The sequence below is a fragment of the Carcharhinus amblyrhynchos genome, chromosome 35 (assembly GCF_965287045.1).
Source record: "Carcharhinus amblyrhynchos chromosome 35, sCarAmb.v2.hapA, whole genome shotgun sequence".
NCBI classification, from domain to species: domain Eukaryota; kingdom Metazoa; phylum Chordata; class Chondrichthyes; order Carcharhiniformes; family Carcharhinidae; genus Carcharhinus; species Carcharhinus amblyrhynchos.
The window spans coordinates 9,348,022-9,364,329 of record NC_137358.1 but is presented as its reverse complement, the minus strand read 5'-3'; the positions used below and the strand labels follow the sequence as shown (position 1 = coordinate 9,364,329).

Below are 16,308 nucleotides of genomic sequence, written 5' to 3'. Positions count from 1 at the left end.
CCCCAAGAATGGTTGGCCATTGCTGATGATGTCATTTCCTGTTTAGAACTCTAGTGTTGGTGGGGGGCCTGGGGTATAAATGTGAGTCCTTTGCCAGTGAAGTTTTAGGTCATTTGTGTTCATCCTAAATTTGTAATACAGGAGTTTTCTTGAGTAAATTTGTGAAGGAAAAAAATGGCCTCCCAGATTTCTCAAAACTATCACCAGGATTGTGAAGCTGGTGTCAACAAGCAGATTCACCTGGAACTCACCGCCTCCTATCTCTATCTTTCTCTGGTGAGTCTTGTCTCTGGGTTTAAAGTAAAATGCATTATTCTAAAGTAAATTCTTCCCATGAGTCTAACTTGACTTCATGACTGTGTTTTGTTGCTCTAACAGAAGATGTCATTCTGCCCTAATGACAGTTGCAATCTCATTGCAATTAGTGACTATTGACTATCAAGTGGTTGGTTCATTCTATGTTCCTAGAATGAAATAGAAGTGTCTTCCCAAATTTGAAGTTTGAATGTTCACTTTGACTGGGACTGGAGTATTATAGAATCTACAGGGCAGGAGGAGGACACTTGGTGCATTGAGTCTACACAACAACAACAATCCTGCCCATGCCCTATCCCCATGCATTTACCCTAGCCAGTCAGAGGGTCAGTACTGAGGGAGTGCTGCATTGTTGGAGGTTCAGTACTGAGGGAGTGCTGTAGTGTCAGAGGGTCAGTACTGGAGGAGCACTGCAGTACTGTGTACTACAGCATTCCCACAGTGCTGACCCTGTACTCTGTCTAGAGAAGTATGACTAGGTTAAATTGCCCCTTAAGCAACCTAACCTGCACATCTTTAGATATTTACTGTCCAATCCTAAGTTCCCTCAAATGAGCAGTTTTTGAGAATCATAAAATCCTACAGTGCAGAAGGAGGCCATTTGGCCCATCAATCCCACCCAGGCCTGAACCCTGCCAGCCTCCCTGATAGCCCAAGGGTAAATTACCTTTGGTATGTCAGGAGGTATGAGTTGAGTCTATTGGTGTGAGAATGGAGTCACCTGTAGGCCAGACTTGAGTAGAAGTAGCATTTTTTATTCATGATTAAGTTGTGTTTTTAAACTTTCATGGTCATTTTTGATACATGTCTAAAAAAAAAAGCTGGTTGAATGCATTGGCCAATGCTAATCTCTCCCTCAGTGTACCTGAACAGTGCTGGAGTGTGGGGATTTTCAGTAACTTCATTGCAATGTAAATGTAAGCCTAGTTGTGACACACTTTTAATTTTTTCCCTTTATTTGAAGGACTTGAACATTTCTTGGGTAACTCGTCCAATGCAAATCAGACCCCAATCTGATGAATGTCTTGTGCTTGGTTTCCCTGTCGGTAACACTGAATAAATTGTTACAATTCCCTTCCTGTCATTATGGTTAGTTGGAAGCTATTGAGAATAGAGTGCAAAAGGCTTAAACTTTGTATTGAATACACAGCAATGTCTCTGGCCAGGCAGTGTTAACACAAGTTACAATTTCTATCACATGCTATTGGATGGGTTTGGCTAACCTTTTGCAATTGGAAAGACTGGGTTAAATACAATTTTATACATTGAGGAAGTGAAAGGATTTTTAATGCGATCTCATATCCTTGATTTAGAAAAGAGGCCTTGGTGTAATGTTCAGCTTGGTGGGGCCTCCATGTTGTGGTTAATGGAATTGGGATTGTTCTCTTTCAGACGGCTTTCTTTGACCGGGATGATGTTGCCCTGGACAATTTCTCCCACTTCTTCAAACATCAGTCCCAGGAGAAGTGGGAACACGCGGAGAAGCTGATTAAATTCCAGAACAAACGTGGAGGCCGCATCCTTCTCCAGGATGTGAAGGTGGGAATTTGGGTGGAGGAGAATGGTTCTGTTAATATGGCTTCAACTATTACACTGTCCTGATGTTCACCCTCTGAAGGGAGAGGGGAAATTTCCTTTGTTTAGTTTCACTTGTCTGGTCAATACACAGCAAGATGGAGACATTTAGCTCACAATCTGTAATAATTCCTGGCTTGGATCACTGACTATGTCTGTACATTCTCCCCATGTCAGTGTTGGTTTCCTCTGGGTGCTCCCATTTTCTCCCACTGTCCAAAAGACCTGCTGGTTAGGGTGCATTGGCCATGATAATTCTCCCTCAGTGTACCCAAACAGGTGCCAGTGTGTGGCAACTAGAGGATTTTCAGTAACTTCATTGAATGTTTTTATTTAAAAATAAATTGCAGGGTTGTTGATTGTTTTGTGAAATTTAACATTCTTTGTCCATTGTAGAAGCCAGAGAAGGATGAGTGGGGTAATGGTCTCCAGGCAATGCAAGTAGCCCTGGATCTGGAGAAGAATGTGAACCAGAGTCTCCTGGATCTCCTCCAACTCGCCACCACCCAGACCGACCCTCATGTAAGCTTCACTTCATCAGAACTCTGATCTGTCTCTTAAATAAATCTATTCTCCAGTTGGAGACACCATTGTAGAATCACCATGTTCCAGCATAGCTCAAACTCATTCAAGTCAGCAATGTGACACTGATCAATAGGTTTAAATTGGAATCAAATAAGAACTGGGATTTCCACTTGATTTGAACAGTGGTCACACTCTCTTGATCAGGGTGTGGATTCAGTGCTGCCCTCCCTTGGTATTGTGCTGAACTGTCAGGGGTGCCCTCATTAAAACACCAGCCCCATTTCCTGTTGCCAGTGGATGCCCCCAAGAGCAGGGAGTTGTCCCTGTGTTCCAGACAATATTCAAGCAATCTCCCAAAGACCCATTCTAGACACGAGCTGTGTTTTATTTATCCATTCATGGGACATTGGTGTTACTGGCCAGCATTTATTGCCCATCCCTAGTTGGCCTTGGAGGGCAATTGAGAGTGAACCACATTGCTGTGGCTCTGGGGTCACATGTAGGCCAGACCAGGTAAGAACAGCAGATTTCCTTTTTCTAAAGGATATTAGTGAACCAGATGAGTTTTTTCCAACAATGGCTTCATGGTGATCAGTTGATGCCTAATTCCAGATATTTTGTGTAATTCAAATGACACCATCTGCCATGGTGGGATTTGAACCCAGGTCCTCAATGAGGTTCTGGACTAATCATCTAGTGATACCTGTAGGCCATCACCTCCCCATCTGTTTAACAAACAGATGCCAGACTCCTGGGTTTACCACAGATTTCAGCAAAAGCAAACCAGAGACCTCACTAGAAGCAATAGTGAAGTGAATTGACTTGAACTGATGTTTTTCTATCATTTCTTCCCCTTCCAGCTGTGTGACTTTCTGGAGACTCACTTTCTGGATGAGCAGGTCAAGACCATCAAGCAACTTGGGCACCACATCACCAACTTGAAGCATCTGGGAGCCCCTGAGAATGGGATGGGAGAGTACATGTTTGACAAGCTCTCACTGGAGGAGAGCACTTAATGGGACATCTAGGATTGGACTGGAGATGGCTTTGCTGCTGAGATGTGTTTCCAATTCCATCTGGACCACTGGGCTTTCTTTCCAGGAAGAAAGATCTTGTTGCATTAAGAAATCATAATAAAAACCTTTCACTGGTTTTTGTCTATTGCCCTTTATTCAGATAATGGATACACTTTTCCTGTACACACTGGGAGCTCATGGTAGCTTGAAGTTACAGAATGATTGACTGGATTATCAAATTACAATAGTGATTAGATCCCTGGGACCTCTCTTCCAATAGGGGGATGGAGCACAGGTATCCAGCCTTCAGCTTTCCTAGCCCTCACACTGGTGAGGATCTATTCAAAGCATCTACAGAATTCCTGTCTTGAGGGAATGTTTTCTTTGCAATGCAAGTATGAGGTACAATAGTTCCTAGTACATTCTCCATCACTATCTTAACCAATTGGCTGATTCTCAGCACTAGTATCTCTTCTCATGCAATATAAATTGATTTGTCACATGTTGGTATACAGTGAAAAGTATTACTACTTGCATGCTCTACAGACAAAGAATTCTCTTCATGGAGAAGGGGAGAGTGCAGAACATTTTGTTAGTCATAGCCAGGGTGTGGCTATGATTAAAGTAGATCCATTCAAAAGTCTGATGGAAGAAGCTATTCTTGAGTTGGTTGGTACATGGTCTCAGACTTTTGCTTCTCCACCCAAAACAGAAGATGGTGAAAGTGCCCAAGATGTATGGGGTCCTTAATTATGCTGGCTGATTTGCCAAGGTAGCAGGAAGTGTAGACCATTGGATGATAGGCTGGGTTGTGTGAACTAGGCTACAGTCTTTGTAGCTTCTGGCCTTGGGCTGAGCAAGAGACATAACAAGCTGTGATACAACCAGGAAATAATGCTTTCTATGGTGCATCTAAATTGGTGAGAGTCAGAGCAGACATGCCAAATTTTCTTCCTCTTTAGAGTAGAGGTGTCAGTGGTCTTTCTTGCTGGATAAAGACAGGTGAAAAGTGTTCATCTTTCTTTCATGTGGGTGGATCTGTACAAATACCAATTGTAAAGGGTTAAATCTATGCAACTGTACTGGCAGCCACCTTGAGCATCTCACTTACACATGCTGTGTTCATGTAAGGGCCTGCCTGTCATTGACTGAAGAAGCATATCCCCCACTGTAGCCTTTTCATGCAAATTTAGGAGATGGCAACTGCCCAATTCCATTCCCAATATCTTAACCCAGTTATCCAGCCTTTTTTGAATTGAAAAAGCTTGGCAGTTGACTGGTCACTGGTGCATTCTCCATGACAACATGTCAACCAGAGTCCACTTTCCACCCAATCTTCTCATGCAGTGTGAACTGGTGTTCCCTTCACAGTTAGTGGTTAATCTGATGTGTGCGTGGCAAAAGTGCTAGCCACTGTGTAGCCCTAGAGGAAGGAAGTACAGTACGAGAGGAAAGCTAGCTAGCAATATAAAAAGTGATGGTGTCTGCAAGTATTTGAATAGAGTAACTAAAGCTAGTGTTGTCCCTCTAGAGATGGAGAAAATTTGTAATGAAATGGCAGAGGCATCAAACTGGAGTTTTGCGTCTGCCTTCAGAGGCGAGAACTCGAACTGCCCCCAAAGATTCTTGAAAGCCAAGAGATGATTGGGGAGGGATGGCCATTACCAGGGGAAAAGGTGCTGGGAAAGCTATTCGACCTCAATCCTCCTGAGAAACTGCCCCAGACGAGGGGGTGCGCTGAAGTTCTTGCCAACGGGGCTGACTGATATTTTCTTCCCCCTTTCTCAGAGTCAGTACTATGCAGAAGAGGCCATTGGGCCCATCAAGTCTGCACAGACTATCCCACCTAGGCTTTTACCCCCATCCCTGTAACCCCATTCATTTACCATGGCCAATCCATTAAATCTGCACACCTCAGGACATTAAGAGAAAATTTAGCGTAGCCAATCCACCTAACCTGCAAATTCATCTACACTTCCTGCTGCCTTGGGAAAGCAGCCAGTATAATCATGGACCCTGCATATCCTAGACATTCTCTCTTCCACCTCCTGTCAGGAAAAAGATACTGAAAACATACACCAGCCAATTCAAGAACAGCTTCTTCCCTGCTGCTGTTAGACTTTTAGAAAGAAATTCATAGAATCCCTACAGTGCAGAAGGAGGCCATTTGGCCCATCACGTCTGCAACGACCACCATCCCACCCAGATCCTATCCCCATAACCCCACGCATTTACCCTGCTGGTCCCCTTGACGCCAAGGAGCAATTTAGCATAGCCGATCCACCTAACCCGCACATCATTGGACTGTGGGAGGAAACCAGAGCACCTGAAAGCAATCCTTGGAGACACGGGGAGAATGTGCAAACTCCACACAGACAGTCACCCAAGCTGGGAATCGAACCCAGGTCCCTGCCACTGTGAGGCAGCAGTGCTAACCACTGTGCCACCGGGAGAATTTAGCACAGCCAATGCACCTAACCAGCACATCTTTCAGAAATAAGGGCCTGTTTTAATCAGCTGCTGAATTTTGAAGGTGGGGGAAAAGGCTTTCACAAGTACAGAAGGGAAACTGCATCCCTCGGGTAATTAGAATTGGAGGCTCGAGGGCTCCCAGGTAACTGAAATACTTCGCACAGAGGGCAAAGCATCGCAAACTGCAATCCCGGTGATGCTCAAAGTGGTCGCAGAAGGTTCAGAACGGGTCCATTACATCTCATCCTCTGTCAAACTATTATCAGATGCCAATATTGGATGGCCCACAAGCACATTGTTTAAAACGTATTTATGATTGTCACAAGCAGGCTTACATTAACACCACCACCCGCAAGTTCCTCTCCAAGCCACTCACCATCCTGATTTGGAAATATATCGGCCGTTCCTTCGCAGTCGCTGGGTCAAACTCCTGGAATTCCCTCCCTAACGGCATTGAGGGTCAACCCACAGCACGGGGACTGCAGCGATTCAAGAAGGCAGCTCACCCCCCACCTTCTCAAGGGGCAACTAGGGATGGGCAATAAATGCTGGCCCAGCCAGCAACACCCATGACCCACGAATAAATTTTAAAAATCTTAATACCGCAATGAAATTACTCTGAAAATCCCCTAGTTGCCACTCTCCAGCGCCTGTTTGGGTACACTGAGGGAGAATTTAGTACGGCCAATGCACCCTAACCAGCACGTCTTTTGGACTGTGGGAGAAAACCCACATAGGCATGGCGAGAACATGCAGAGCCTGACAAAGAATAACTCAAGCTGGGATTCAAACCCGGGTACCTGGAGCTGTGAGATAGCAGTACTAATCACTGTGTCACCAAGTCTCCCGGTTTCTGTGGCTGTACGGGAATGACCCATGCAAATTGTGTCTCTATTTTCCCCAGTTGGCTCTTAACACCATCACACAATTAGAATAAGGAGATCCTCGGAATAATTAACGTAACCGGGGTCTGTAAACAAGCTTGTCTTAATATCCCCACTCAAAATGAGGTTTTAGTGGACGATTCCTCATTTTCAGGTAGAGACACTTTGTGTTGAGTTTTCACTGGTGAAGGAGGTCAAAGGTCAATCAGCAATGACATCACGGTTGAGTTGTCAATCAGAGGAACCTCTCACCTGACATTCTGATTGGCCCCAAATCTGACCCTGAACTGATTGGATTCCAATTGGACAATGCAACCATTTGATTAAAACTCGCCACAAACAGGTCCAGTCCGCGAGTGACCGAGGGGCCATCTGCCCCGACTATCTGCCCCTCTACTAGGGCTATATTCATGGCTGAGTGTCCCTAGAGAAAGTGCATGTCAGATCAGAGGGCACTGTTGGTGCCTTCCGTGTCAGCAGGGACTGGGGTGCATTATTGACCCCTTTAATCACATTTTGATTTGATGGTTTAAGTTTCCTTTGTCTCTTGTTTCGGGTGATTTCCCTCCTTTTGGGAGCTGCCCCTTTTAATTCGTCCCTGAGTTAATTAGATTTAATTCACTTCGTTGGTCAAAAAGATTGGCAGCTGTTCGATTGGTCCCCAAGAATGGTTGGCCATTGTTGATGATGTCATTTCCTGTTTAGGACTCTAGTGTTGGTGGGGGGCCTGGGGTATAAATGTGAGTCCTTTGCCAGTGAAGTTTTAGGTCATTTGTGTTCATCCTAAATTTGTAATACAGGAGTTTTCTTGAGTAAATTTGTGAAGAAAAAAAAAAAATGGCCTCCCAGATTTCTCAAAACTATCACCAGGATTGTGAAGCTGGTGTCAACAAGCAGATTCACCTGGAACTCACCGCCTCCTATCTCTATCTGTCTCTGGTGAGTCTTGTCTCTGGGTTTGAAGTAAAATGTATTATTCTGAAGTAAATTCTTCCCATGAGTCTAACTTGACTTCCTGATTGAGTTTTGTTGCTCCCCTAACTGAAGATGTCATTCAGCCCTAATTATAGTTGTAATCTCATTGCAATTAGTGAGATGTGATGGTGATATTGAATATCAAGTGGTTGGATCATTGGCTGTTCCTAGAATGATATAGAAGCATCTTCCCAAACTGGATTGAAGTTTTAATGTTTGTTCTGACTGGGACTGGAGTATTATAGAATCTACAGTGCAGAAGGAAGAGATTTAGCCCACTGAGTCAGCACCAACAACAATCCTGCCCATTCCCTATCCCCATGCATTTACCCTCTAGTGAGAGGGTCAGTACGAAGGGAATGCTGCACTCTAAAAGGTCAGTACAGGTGGAGTGCTGCATTGTTGGAGGGTTGGTACTGAGGGAATGCTGCACTATTAGAGGTTCAGTGCTAAGGGAGTGCTGCACTGTCAGTACTAGGAAGCACTGTAGTACTGTGTTCCCACAGTATTGACCCTGTACTGTGTCTAGAGACAGTGGCTAGGCTAAATTGCCCCTTAATCAACCTCCCCTGCACTTCTTTGGACACTTACTGTCCAATCCTGACCTCCCACAAATGAGCAGATTACTAGAATCATAGGATCCCTACAGTGCAGAAGGAGGCCATTTGGCCCATCAAACCCACACTGACAACAATCCCACCCAGGCCTGAACCCTGCTAGCTCCCTGATGCTAAGGCTAATTTACCCTTAGGCTATGGCAGAAGGTATGAGTTGAATCTATTGGTGTGAGAATGGAGTCACCTGTGGGCCAGACTTGAGTAGAAGTAGCATTTTTATTCATGATTTAAGTTGTGTTTTTAAACTTTCATGGTCACTTTTGATACATATCTAAAAGATGTGCTGGTTGAATGCATTGGCCAATGCTAAACTTGCTCTCCCTCAGTGTACCTGAACAGGTGCTGGAGTGTGGTGACTAGGGGATTTTCAGTAACTTCATTGCAGTGTAAATGTAAGCCTAGTTGTGACACTAATTTTATTTTCAATTTTTTTCCTTATTTGAAAGACTTGAACATGCATTTCTTGGGTAACTCGTGCAATACAAATCAGACCCCAATCTGATGAATGTCTTGTGCTTGGTTCCCCTGTCGGTAACACTGAATAAATTGTTACAATTCCCTTCCTGTCATTATTGTTAGTTGGAAGCTATTGAGAATAGAGTGCAAAACTTTATATTGAATACACAGCAATGTCTCTGGCCAGGCAGTATTCACACTAAAGTTACTATTTCTATCACATGTTGTTGGATGGGTTTGGCTAACCTTTGTAATTGGCAACATCAAATAGTTCTATATATTTGGGGAAGTGAAAGGATTTTTAATGTGATCTCATAACCTTGATTTAGAAAAGAGGCCTTGGTGTAATGTTCAGCTTGGTGGGGCCTCCGCATTGTGGTTAATGGAATTGGGATTGTTCTCTTTCAGACGGCTTTCTTTGACCGGGATGATGTGGCCCTGGACAATTTCTCCCACTTCTTCAAACATCAGTCCCGGGAGAAGTGGGAACACGCGGAGAAGCTGATTAAATTCCAGAATAAACGTGGAGGCCGCATCCTTCTCCAGGATGTGAAGGTGGGAACTGGGGGTGGGGATGGAGGAGAATGGCTTCAATTATTACTGTCCAAATCTTCACCCTCTGAAGGGAGAGGGAAATGTTCCTTTGTTTAGTTTCACTTGTCTGATCATGAGCTCAATATCTCCATCTTGCTGTGTTACTGGAGTTCTATGAGGATGTGTCTAGGGCGGTGGATAGAGGAGAGCCGGTGGATGTGGTCTTTCTAGATTTTCAGAAGGCGTTTGACAAAGTGCCTCACAAGAGGTTATTGCAGAAGGTCGAGGGACATGGAGTTGGGGGTAGGGTGTTAGCGTGGATAGAGGATTGGTTGTCAAATAGGAGGCAGAGAGTGGGGGTCAACGGGTGCTATTCGGATTGGCGGATGGTGACTAGTGGAGTGCCCCAGGGGTCGGTGCTGGGGCCTCAGCTTTTTACCATTTATATAGATGATCTGGAGGAGGGATACTTATGTTCTTATGTTCTTATTATTGACCAAATTGTAATAATTCCTAGCTTGTCACTGGACATTCTCCCTGTATCTGTGTTGGTTTCCTCCAGTTGCTCCTGTTTCCTTCCACATTACAAAAGATGCCCTGGTTAGGGTGCACTGGCCATGCTATATCCTCCCTCAGTGTACCCAAACAGGTGCTGGAATGTGGAGGCTAGGGGACTTCATTGTAGTGTTAATGTAAACCTACTTGTGACACTAATAAATAAACTTGTTCATGCACTTCAGTGGAATATGTTTTGCCTTTAAAAAAGGCATTGCAGGGTTGCTGATTGTTTAATTTCACAAGAGAACATTCTTTGTCCATTGTAGAAGCCAGAGAGGGATGAGTGGGGCAACAGTCTCCAGGCAATGCAAGTAGCCCTGGATCTGGAGAAGAATGTGAACCAGAGTCTCCTGGATCTCCACCTCGCCACCACCCAGACTGACCCTCATGTAAGCTTCACTTCATCATAACTCTGATCTGTTTCTTAAATAAAACTATTCTCCAGTTGGAGACACCATTGTAGAATCACCATGTTCCAGCGTAGCTCAAACTCATTCAAGTCAGCAATGTGACACTGACCAATAGGTTTAAATTGGGATCAAATAAGAACTGGGATTTCCACTTGATTTGAACAGTGGTCACACTCACTCAAGAGAAGGGTGTGGATTCAGTGCTGCCCTCCCTTGGTATTGTGCTGAACTCAGTAAAAAGTCTGACAACACCAGGTTTTAGTCCAACCTATTTATTTGATAATATACTCGCAAGCTTTTGGGTTAGCCCCTTCGTCAGGTGATTACACCAGTCCAACACTGGCATACCCACATTGTGCTGAACTGTCAGGGGTGCCCTCTTGTTAAAACACCAGCCCCATTTCCTGTTGCCAGCAGATGGCCACAAGAGTAGGGAGTTATCCCTATGTGTTCCAGACAATATTTAAACCCTCAAGCAATCTCCAAAGACCCATTCTAGACACGAGCTGTGTTTTATTTATCCATTCATGGGACATTGGTGTTGCTGGCCAGCATTTATTGCCCATCCCTAGTTGGCCTTGGAGGGCAATTGAGAGTCAGCCACATTGTTGTGGCTCTGGGGTCACATGTAGGCCAGACCAGGTAAGAACAGCAGATTCCTGCTTCCTAAAGGATATTAGTGAACCAGATGGGTTTTTTAACAATGGCTTCATGGTGATCAGTTGATGCCTAATTCCAGATGTTTTTGTGTAATTCAAATGACACCATCTGCCATGGTGGGATTTGAACCCAGGTCCTCAGAATATTGAGTTTCTGGACTAATCATCTAATGTGATACCTGTAGGCCATCACCTCCCATGTGTTTAACAAACATAGATACCAGACTCCTGGGTTTACCACAGATTTCAGCAACAGCAAACCAGAGACCTCACTACAAGAAATAGTAAAGTGAATTGACTTGAACTGATGTTTTTCTATCATTTCTTCCCCTTCCAGCTGTGTGACTTTCTGGAGACTCACTTTCTGGATGAGCAGGTCAAGACCATCAAGCAACTTGGGGACCACATCACCAACTTGAAGCATCTGGGAGCCCCTGAGAATGGGATGGGAGAGTACCTGTTTGACAAGCTCTCACTGGAGGAGAGCACTTAATGGGACTTCTAGGATTGGACTGGAGATGGCTTTGCTGCTGAGATGTTTCCAATTCCATCTGGACCACTGGGCTTTCTCCAGGAAGATGACTTGTTGTGAAGTGATTAAATTGTGTGAATAGAAATAAAAAATCTTTCACTGATCACGTCTGTCTTATTTTAAACACTTGTCTTTCTAATTTGACACATGTGCTTTCAGCCAGTTGAATGGTTGTAGGGACAGTGCTGACTGACTTATCAAATGGAACTAGTGATTAGACTATGGGTCCTGCACTGGATTCTCTCAGAGCCAGAGCGACTAGAGAACAGCTTCTAATCACCTCCTGATCTGTCTCACTGACCTGGAAACTGAGGTCAGCCAGACAAGTCAGAAGTTGAGGTAACTGCAGTCAGGAAGGTACAAATATGTGGAGTTATCACAGCGATGTCTAATCACACCAAGATAAAAATGCTTCTGAAGGCTACAACTGCAGTTGCTGTTCTATACAAAGCAGTTCCCTGCCTGTGGTGGTGTTTGGAATGAGCTGCCAGAGAAAGTGGTTGTGGCAGGTTCAATAGCAATGCTGGAAAAGCATTTGGATGGGAACAGATTAAAGGGACAATGGTCCTAGTTGAAAGGACACAATGGCCAACCTGGACCCGTTGAGCCAAAGTGGGGGGAAAAAAAGCCCTGTATTGGTCAATGACTCTGGCCAACTGTGGATGTTTAACAGAGAATTAGAAAAAGAGTAAGAACACCCATCTAGCTTGGTTCTGGAAATAAGCACCCCCCCCCCCCCCCCCACCCCACTCCATGTTCCTCTTGAGCTGTTTCCCAACAAGAGGGCTGGGAGATGAGGGAGGGATTTCTATAACATTGATGGATGTTTATGATAAAATATCCCAGATATTTAAATACAATATCCCAGTCTGACTTCAATCTCCCAATTTATCCTCAGTTGCCCATATTGCCATTTTCTCCCAGTGTTCCTGGGTCAGAAATATTCTGTTCTGCTGGGTTTATTTATATGCTGTTGCCTAACTCGTCAATTTGACAGCTGCCCTACGTCTCAATCCAGCTTAGGGGGGGAAACTATCCTGCCAGTGTAGGCGGGGGCCACGCACGCCCTGGATGTTCTCTCTCCCACCACCACCTGTTGGGGTAGAAGATACAATCGTTGATGTCCTGTACCAACTGACTCAAGAACAGAGTGATACAATGATTAGCGCAGCTACCTCACAGCACCAGGGTCCTGGGTTTGATTCCCAGCTTGAGTCACTGTCTGTGTGGGTTTCCTCCCACATTCTGAAAGACGTGCTGGTTTGACCCAAACAGACACTGGGCTATGACAACAAGAGGAACTTCACAGTGACTTCATGTATTAATGTAAGCCTTACTTGTGACTAATACATTTTAAGAACAGCTGCTTATCTGCTACTATCAGACTTTTGACTGGTCCTACCATATAAGTTGATCTTTCTCTACACCCTAGCTATGATTGTAACATTACATTCTGCACCCCCTCCTTTCCTTCTTCCCCCATGTACTCTATGAACGGTATGCTTTGTCTGTATAGTGCATAAGAAATAATGTTTACTGCATCCCAATACTCATGACAAATGAGTCAAACCAAGACTTGTTTTGGGAGTCTTGTGTGAGGCGTGACACCCTGACAGAACACTGAAGGGTAAGCTGGTTGGTATCTTGCTGTAGAGATGCTAGTGTTGGACTGGGGTAAACACAGTAAGAAGTCTCACATCACCAGGTTAGAGTCCAACCAGTTTATTTGATAGTAATCTCACAAGCTTTCGGGAAACAGTTCCACACACCTGACGAAGGAACACCGTTTCTGAAAGCTTGTGAGATTACTATCAAATAAACTGGTTGGACTCTAACCTGGTGATGTGAGACTTCTTACTGTGGTAGCCTGCTCACAGCACTCAGGTTTTTTAACACACGCAATGTGTACAGCTACAGTAAAGAGTTGGAAAGGCAAATGGTATGTTAACCTTTATTTCAAAGGGGTTGGAGTATGAGTAAAGAAGTGTTCTTGCAATGGTGTGGGACTGTGGGGAGACCATGCCTGGGATAGTGTGCACAAATTTTCTCTCCATTTCCTCAGGAAGGATCCCTATATATGTTACAATAAGTGGAATCAGTAGGCATACCCTGGGGGAGCTGTTCCCACATGGCTTCTTGCTAGTTTACTGTTCCACCCACCCAAACTGCAAACCAACATCAAGGTTTCAGATTAACCAGTTCCAGGGTCTGAGCTTGAAAAATTATCCATCGATTTGACACCGTCCTGAATGACATGGTGTTAGGGTTTACCCCCGATGCCACCTGCTGTTGGTGCAGGGAAAATAGGGGCCTGAAAATGAAGTTGCAATAATACTGGGCAAATAACTGAATTTCATCTTGAGATGGGGACGCGCTGGCAAAGGCAGCATTCGTTGTCCATTCCCAATCGTCCCGTGAGAGGTGGCACTGAGCTGCCGTCTTGAGTTGGTGGAGTTCACGTGTTGAAGGGTCTTCCGTGAGTCAGAGAGCTCCCTGAGGTTGACCCAGTGACGATGAGGGAATGAAATTTTGTCTCCAAGTCAGGATGGCGAGGATCTCTGAGGGGAAAGTCGGAGGTGGCGATGTTCCTAAGCACCTAATGTTGTTGTTCTTCTAGGAGGTGGGGATGATGGGTTGGGAAAGAGAATGGCAGTGGTGCAATGTTTCTTGTCGATAGTACACATTGGCGGAGGAAATACACTTGGTCTATTGTTTTATTCTCTCCCTCCACACCATTCCCCAGGTACACCCACTTATTGGAACCAATTCAGGCCATTATTAAATCACCAAATGAAAGTGTTCTTATAATATTCTTATAGTAAAGAGACCCAAAATTGTCCACAGATGGGAACTTGCTGCCACCTGGCATTCCAAACAACTACTGACCAAATAAAACTATTCTTTTCATTCGTGGGACATGAGCGTCACCGGCTGGGCCAGCATTTATTGCCCATCCCTAGTCACCATAGGACAGTAGAGGGCCAACCACATTGCCGTGGCTTTGGAATCACATGTAGGCCAGACCAAGTAAGGATGGCAGATTTCCTTCCCTAAAGGGCAAGTGAACCAAATGTTCTTTTTTCCCCCACCTTTGGCTTCACGGTCATCAGTAGAATCTTAATTCCAGATTTTTTTTATTGAATTCAAATTCCACCACCTGCCGTGGCGGGATTCGAACCCAATCTCCTGAACGTTAGCTGATTTTCTGAATTAATAATCTAGCGATAATATCACTAGGCCATCGCCTCCCCACCACTTCCACCAATCTATCTATCAAGCCTTTGATCCTACACTGTAACTGAATGGTTATTTTCAATTCTCAACCACCAACACTCCCGAGGCTGTTCAACTGAACACCATCAACCGAAGGACGGGAGGAGGCTTGGGTGGAGAATGAATCTTGACATGAACTGAATGGGCCCATGGCCAGTTTCGGTGCTATATGTTCTAGATAATTCTACATAAACAAGACCAGAAAATATCTTAACCTGCACATTCTTGAGAACAGATGGGTTGTTATTGAAACAGTGAATAACCAAATAGAGAAAATGCAATGGCACCCACACAACATGCATCCAGAGAGTGGGATTTGGACAGAGAGGCCTGAGGCCTACCACGTAGCTGAAGCGATCAACACTAGTTTTCAAACTGGGCTTCCTGCGGCCCGAATAGGTCCACAGTGTCATCACCTATCAGTCGATCAACAAATGCTGATATTTATTTATGTCCCAAGTAGGCTTACGTTAACGTTGCAATGAAGTGACTTTGAAAACCCCCTAGTTGCCACACTCCACCTCCTGTTCAGATACACTGAGGGAGAATTTGGCACGGCCAATGCACCCTAGCCTGCACATCTTTCGAATTGTCGGAGGAAACTGGAACACACAAACACCCACGCAGGCATGGGGAGAAGGTGCAGACTCCACACAGACAGTGACCCAAGCTGGGCATTGAACCTGCGTCCCTGGCACTGAGAGGCAGCTGTGTTAATCACTGTGCCACCGTGCCATCTTGTGGGTCTCCACACGAGATTGCTTCTGTTGCTCTACATTAAAAGGAAAATGTTTTTTGTGAACAATGTCTCCCATTTCCAATGAGATTCCCAGCAATGTCTTCCATAAATTAGGGAGGAAAAGATTTCCTCAAAGGAACACATGAGACTAACTCTGTGAGTCTGGATCAAGTTTGTCTTAATATCTCCACTCAAAGGTCAAAATTAGCTTTTTTAAAACATTTTTTTACTCCATCCTTAAAGTTAGAAAGCCAGTGCTCAGAACAGGCCGGGCAAACCCAAATCCCTTCCTTACTTACTCCAAAAACCAAACTCAAATTCCAATTGAATCCTGGTTCATGGTCCCCACAAGAGAGACAAACAGGATCCAAGCTGACAAGGTAAGGAACCTGCACCCCATCCTGGGCTTGATCTGAAGCCGGTGTTGGCATTTGCAAGTTGAGACTGAGGTCAAAGTTCATTCAGTAATTCTCTCACGGTTGAATTCCCAATCGCATGAGCCTCTCTTTGAACATTCTGATTGGTTCCTCGGTGGCCGATCGCACCTTATTGCGATTGGAATCCAATTGGACAAGGCAGCTGTTTGATTGGCTCACAAGAGTGTTTGGCCATTGTTGATGATGTCATTTCCTGCTTGATACAATGACTTTGCAGCTCTGGAGTATAAATCCAAGTCCTTTGGGTGTGTGCTTTTAGCTATGGTTAGTGTTGCTTCTGATTTTGTGTGTTTTGGTGGACATTAGCCAAGGAACAAGCTACAGTGACAAC

At 44.7% G+C, this 16,308-nt stretch overlaps 2 protein-coding genes across 2 annotated transcripts; both read left to right on the top strand.

The window, feature by feature from the left end:
- Positions 1 to 174: 174 nt before the first annotated feature.
- LOC145361649 (ferritin heavy chain-like) lies at positions 175 to 3,431 on the top strand. The gene is made up of 4 exons (XM_080217530.1): positions 175 to 276; positions 1,708 to 1,854; positions 2,287 to 2,412; positions 3,276 to 3,431. The coding sequence occupies exons 1-4, from the start codon at positions 175 to 177 to the stop codon at positions 3,429 to 3,431; spliced, it is 531 nt and encodes a 176-aa protein (XP_080073656.1).
- Positions 3,432 to 7,624: 4,193 nt separating this feature from the next.
- Positions 7,625 to 11,489, top strand: LOC145361645 (ferritin, middle subunit-like). Its single transcript, XM_080217524.1, has 4 exons — positions 7,625 to 7,726; positions 9,244 to 9,390; positions 10,194 to 10,316; positions 11,334 to 11,489. Exons 1-4 carry the CDS (start codon positions 7,625 to 7,627, stop codon positions 11,487 to 11,489), a joined length of 528 nt encoding a protein of 175 aa, XP_080073650.1.
- Positions 11,490 to 16,308: the final 4,819 nt, after the last annotated feature.

Excerpts from the sequence above, each read along its gene's own strand:
- LOC145361645 (XM_080217524.1), top strand. The coding sequence starts at position 7,625 with ATGGCCTCCCAGATTTCTCAAAACTATCACCAGGATTGTGAAGCTGGT. Across the intron at positions 9,391-10,193 it reads TCCTTCTCCAGGATGTGAAG|AAGCCAGAGAGGGATGAGTG; the intron begins GTGGGAACTGGG and ends TGTCCATTGTAG. Across the intron at positions 10,317-11,333 it reads CCACCCAGACTGACCCTCAT|CTGTGTGACTTTCTGGAGAC; the intron begins GTAAGCTTCACT and ends TTCCCCTTCCAG.
- LOC145361649 (XM_080217530.1), top strand. The coding sequence starts at position 175 with ATGGCCTCCCAGATTTCTCAAAACTATCACCAGGATTGTGAAGCTGGT. Across the intron at positions 1,855-2,286 it reads TCCTTCTCCAGGATGTGAAG|AAGCCAGAGAAGGATGAGTG; the intron begins GTGGGAATTTGG and ends TGTCCATTGTAG. Across the intron at positions 2,413-3,275 it reads CCACCCAGACCGACCCTCAT|CTGTGTGACTTTCTGGAGAC; the intron begins GTAAGCTTCACT and ends TTCCCCTTCCAG.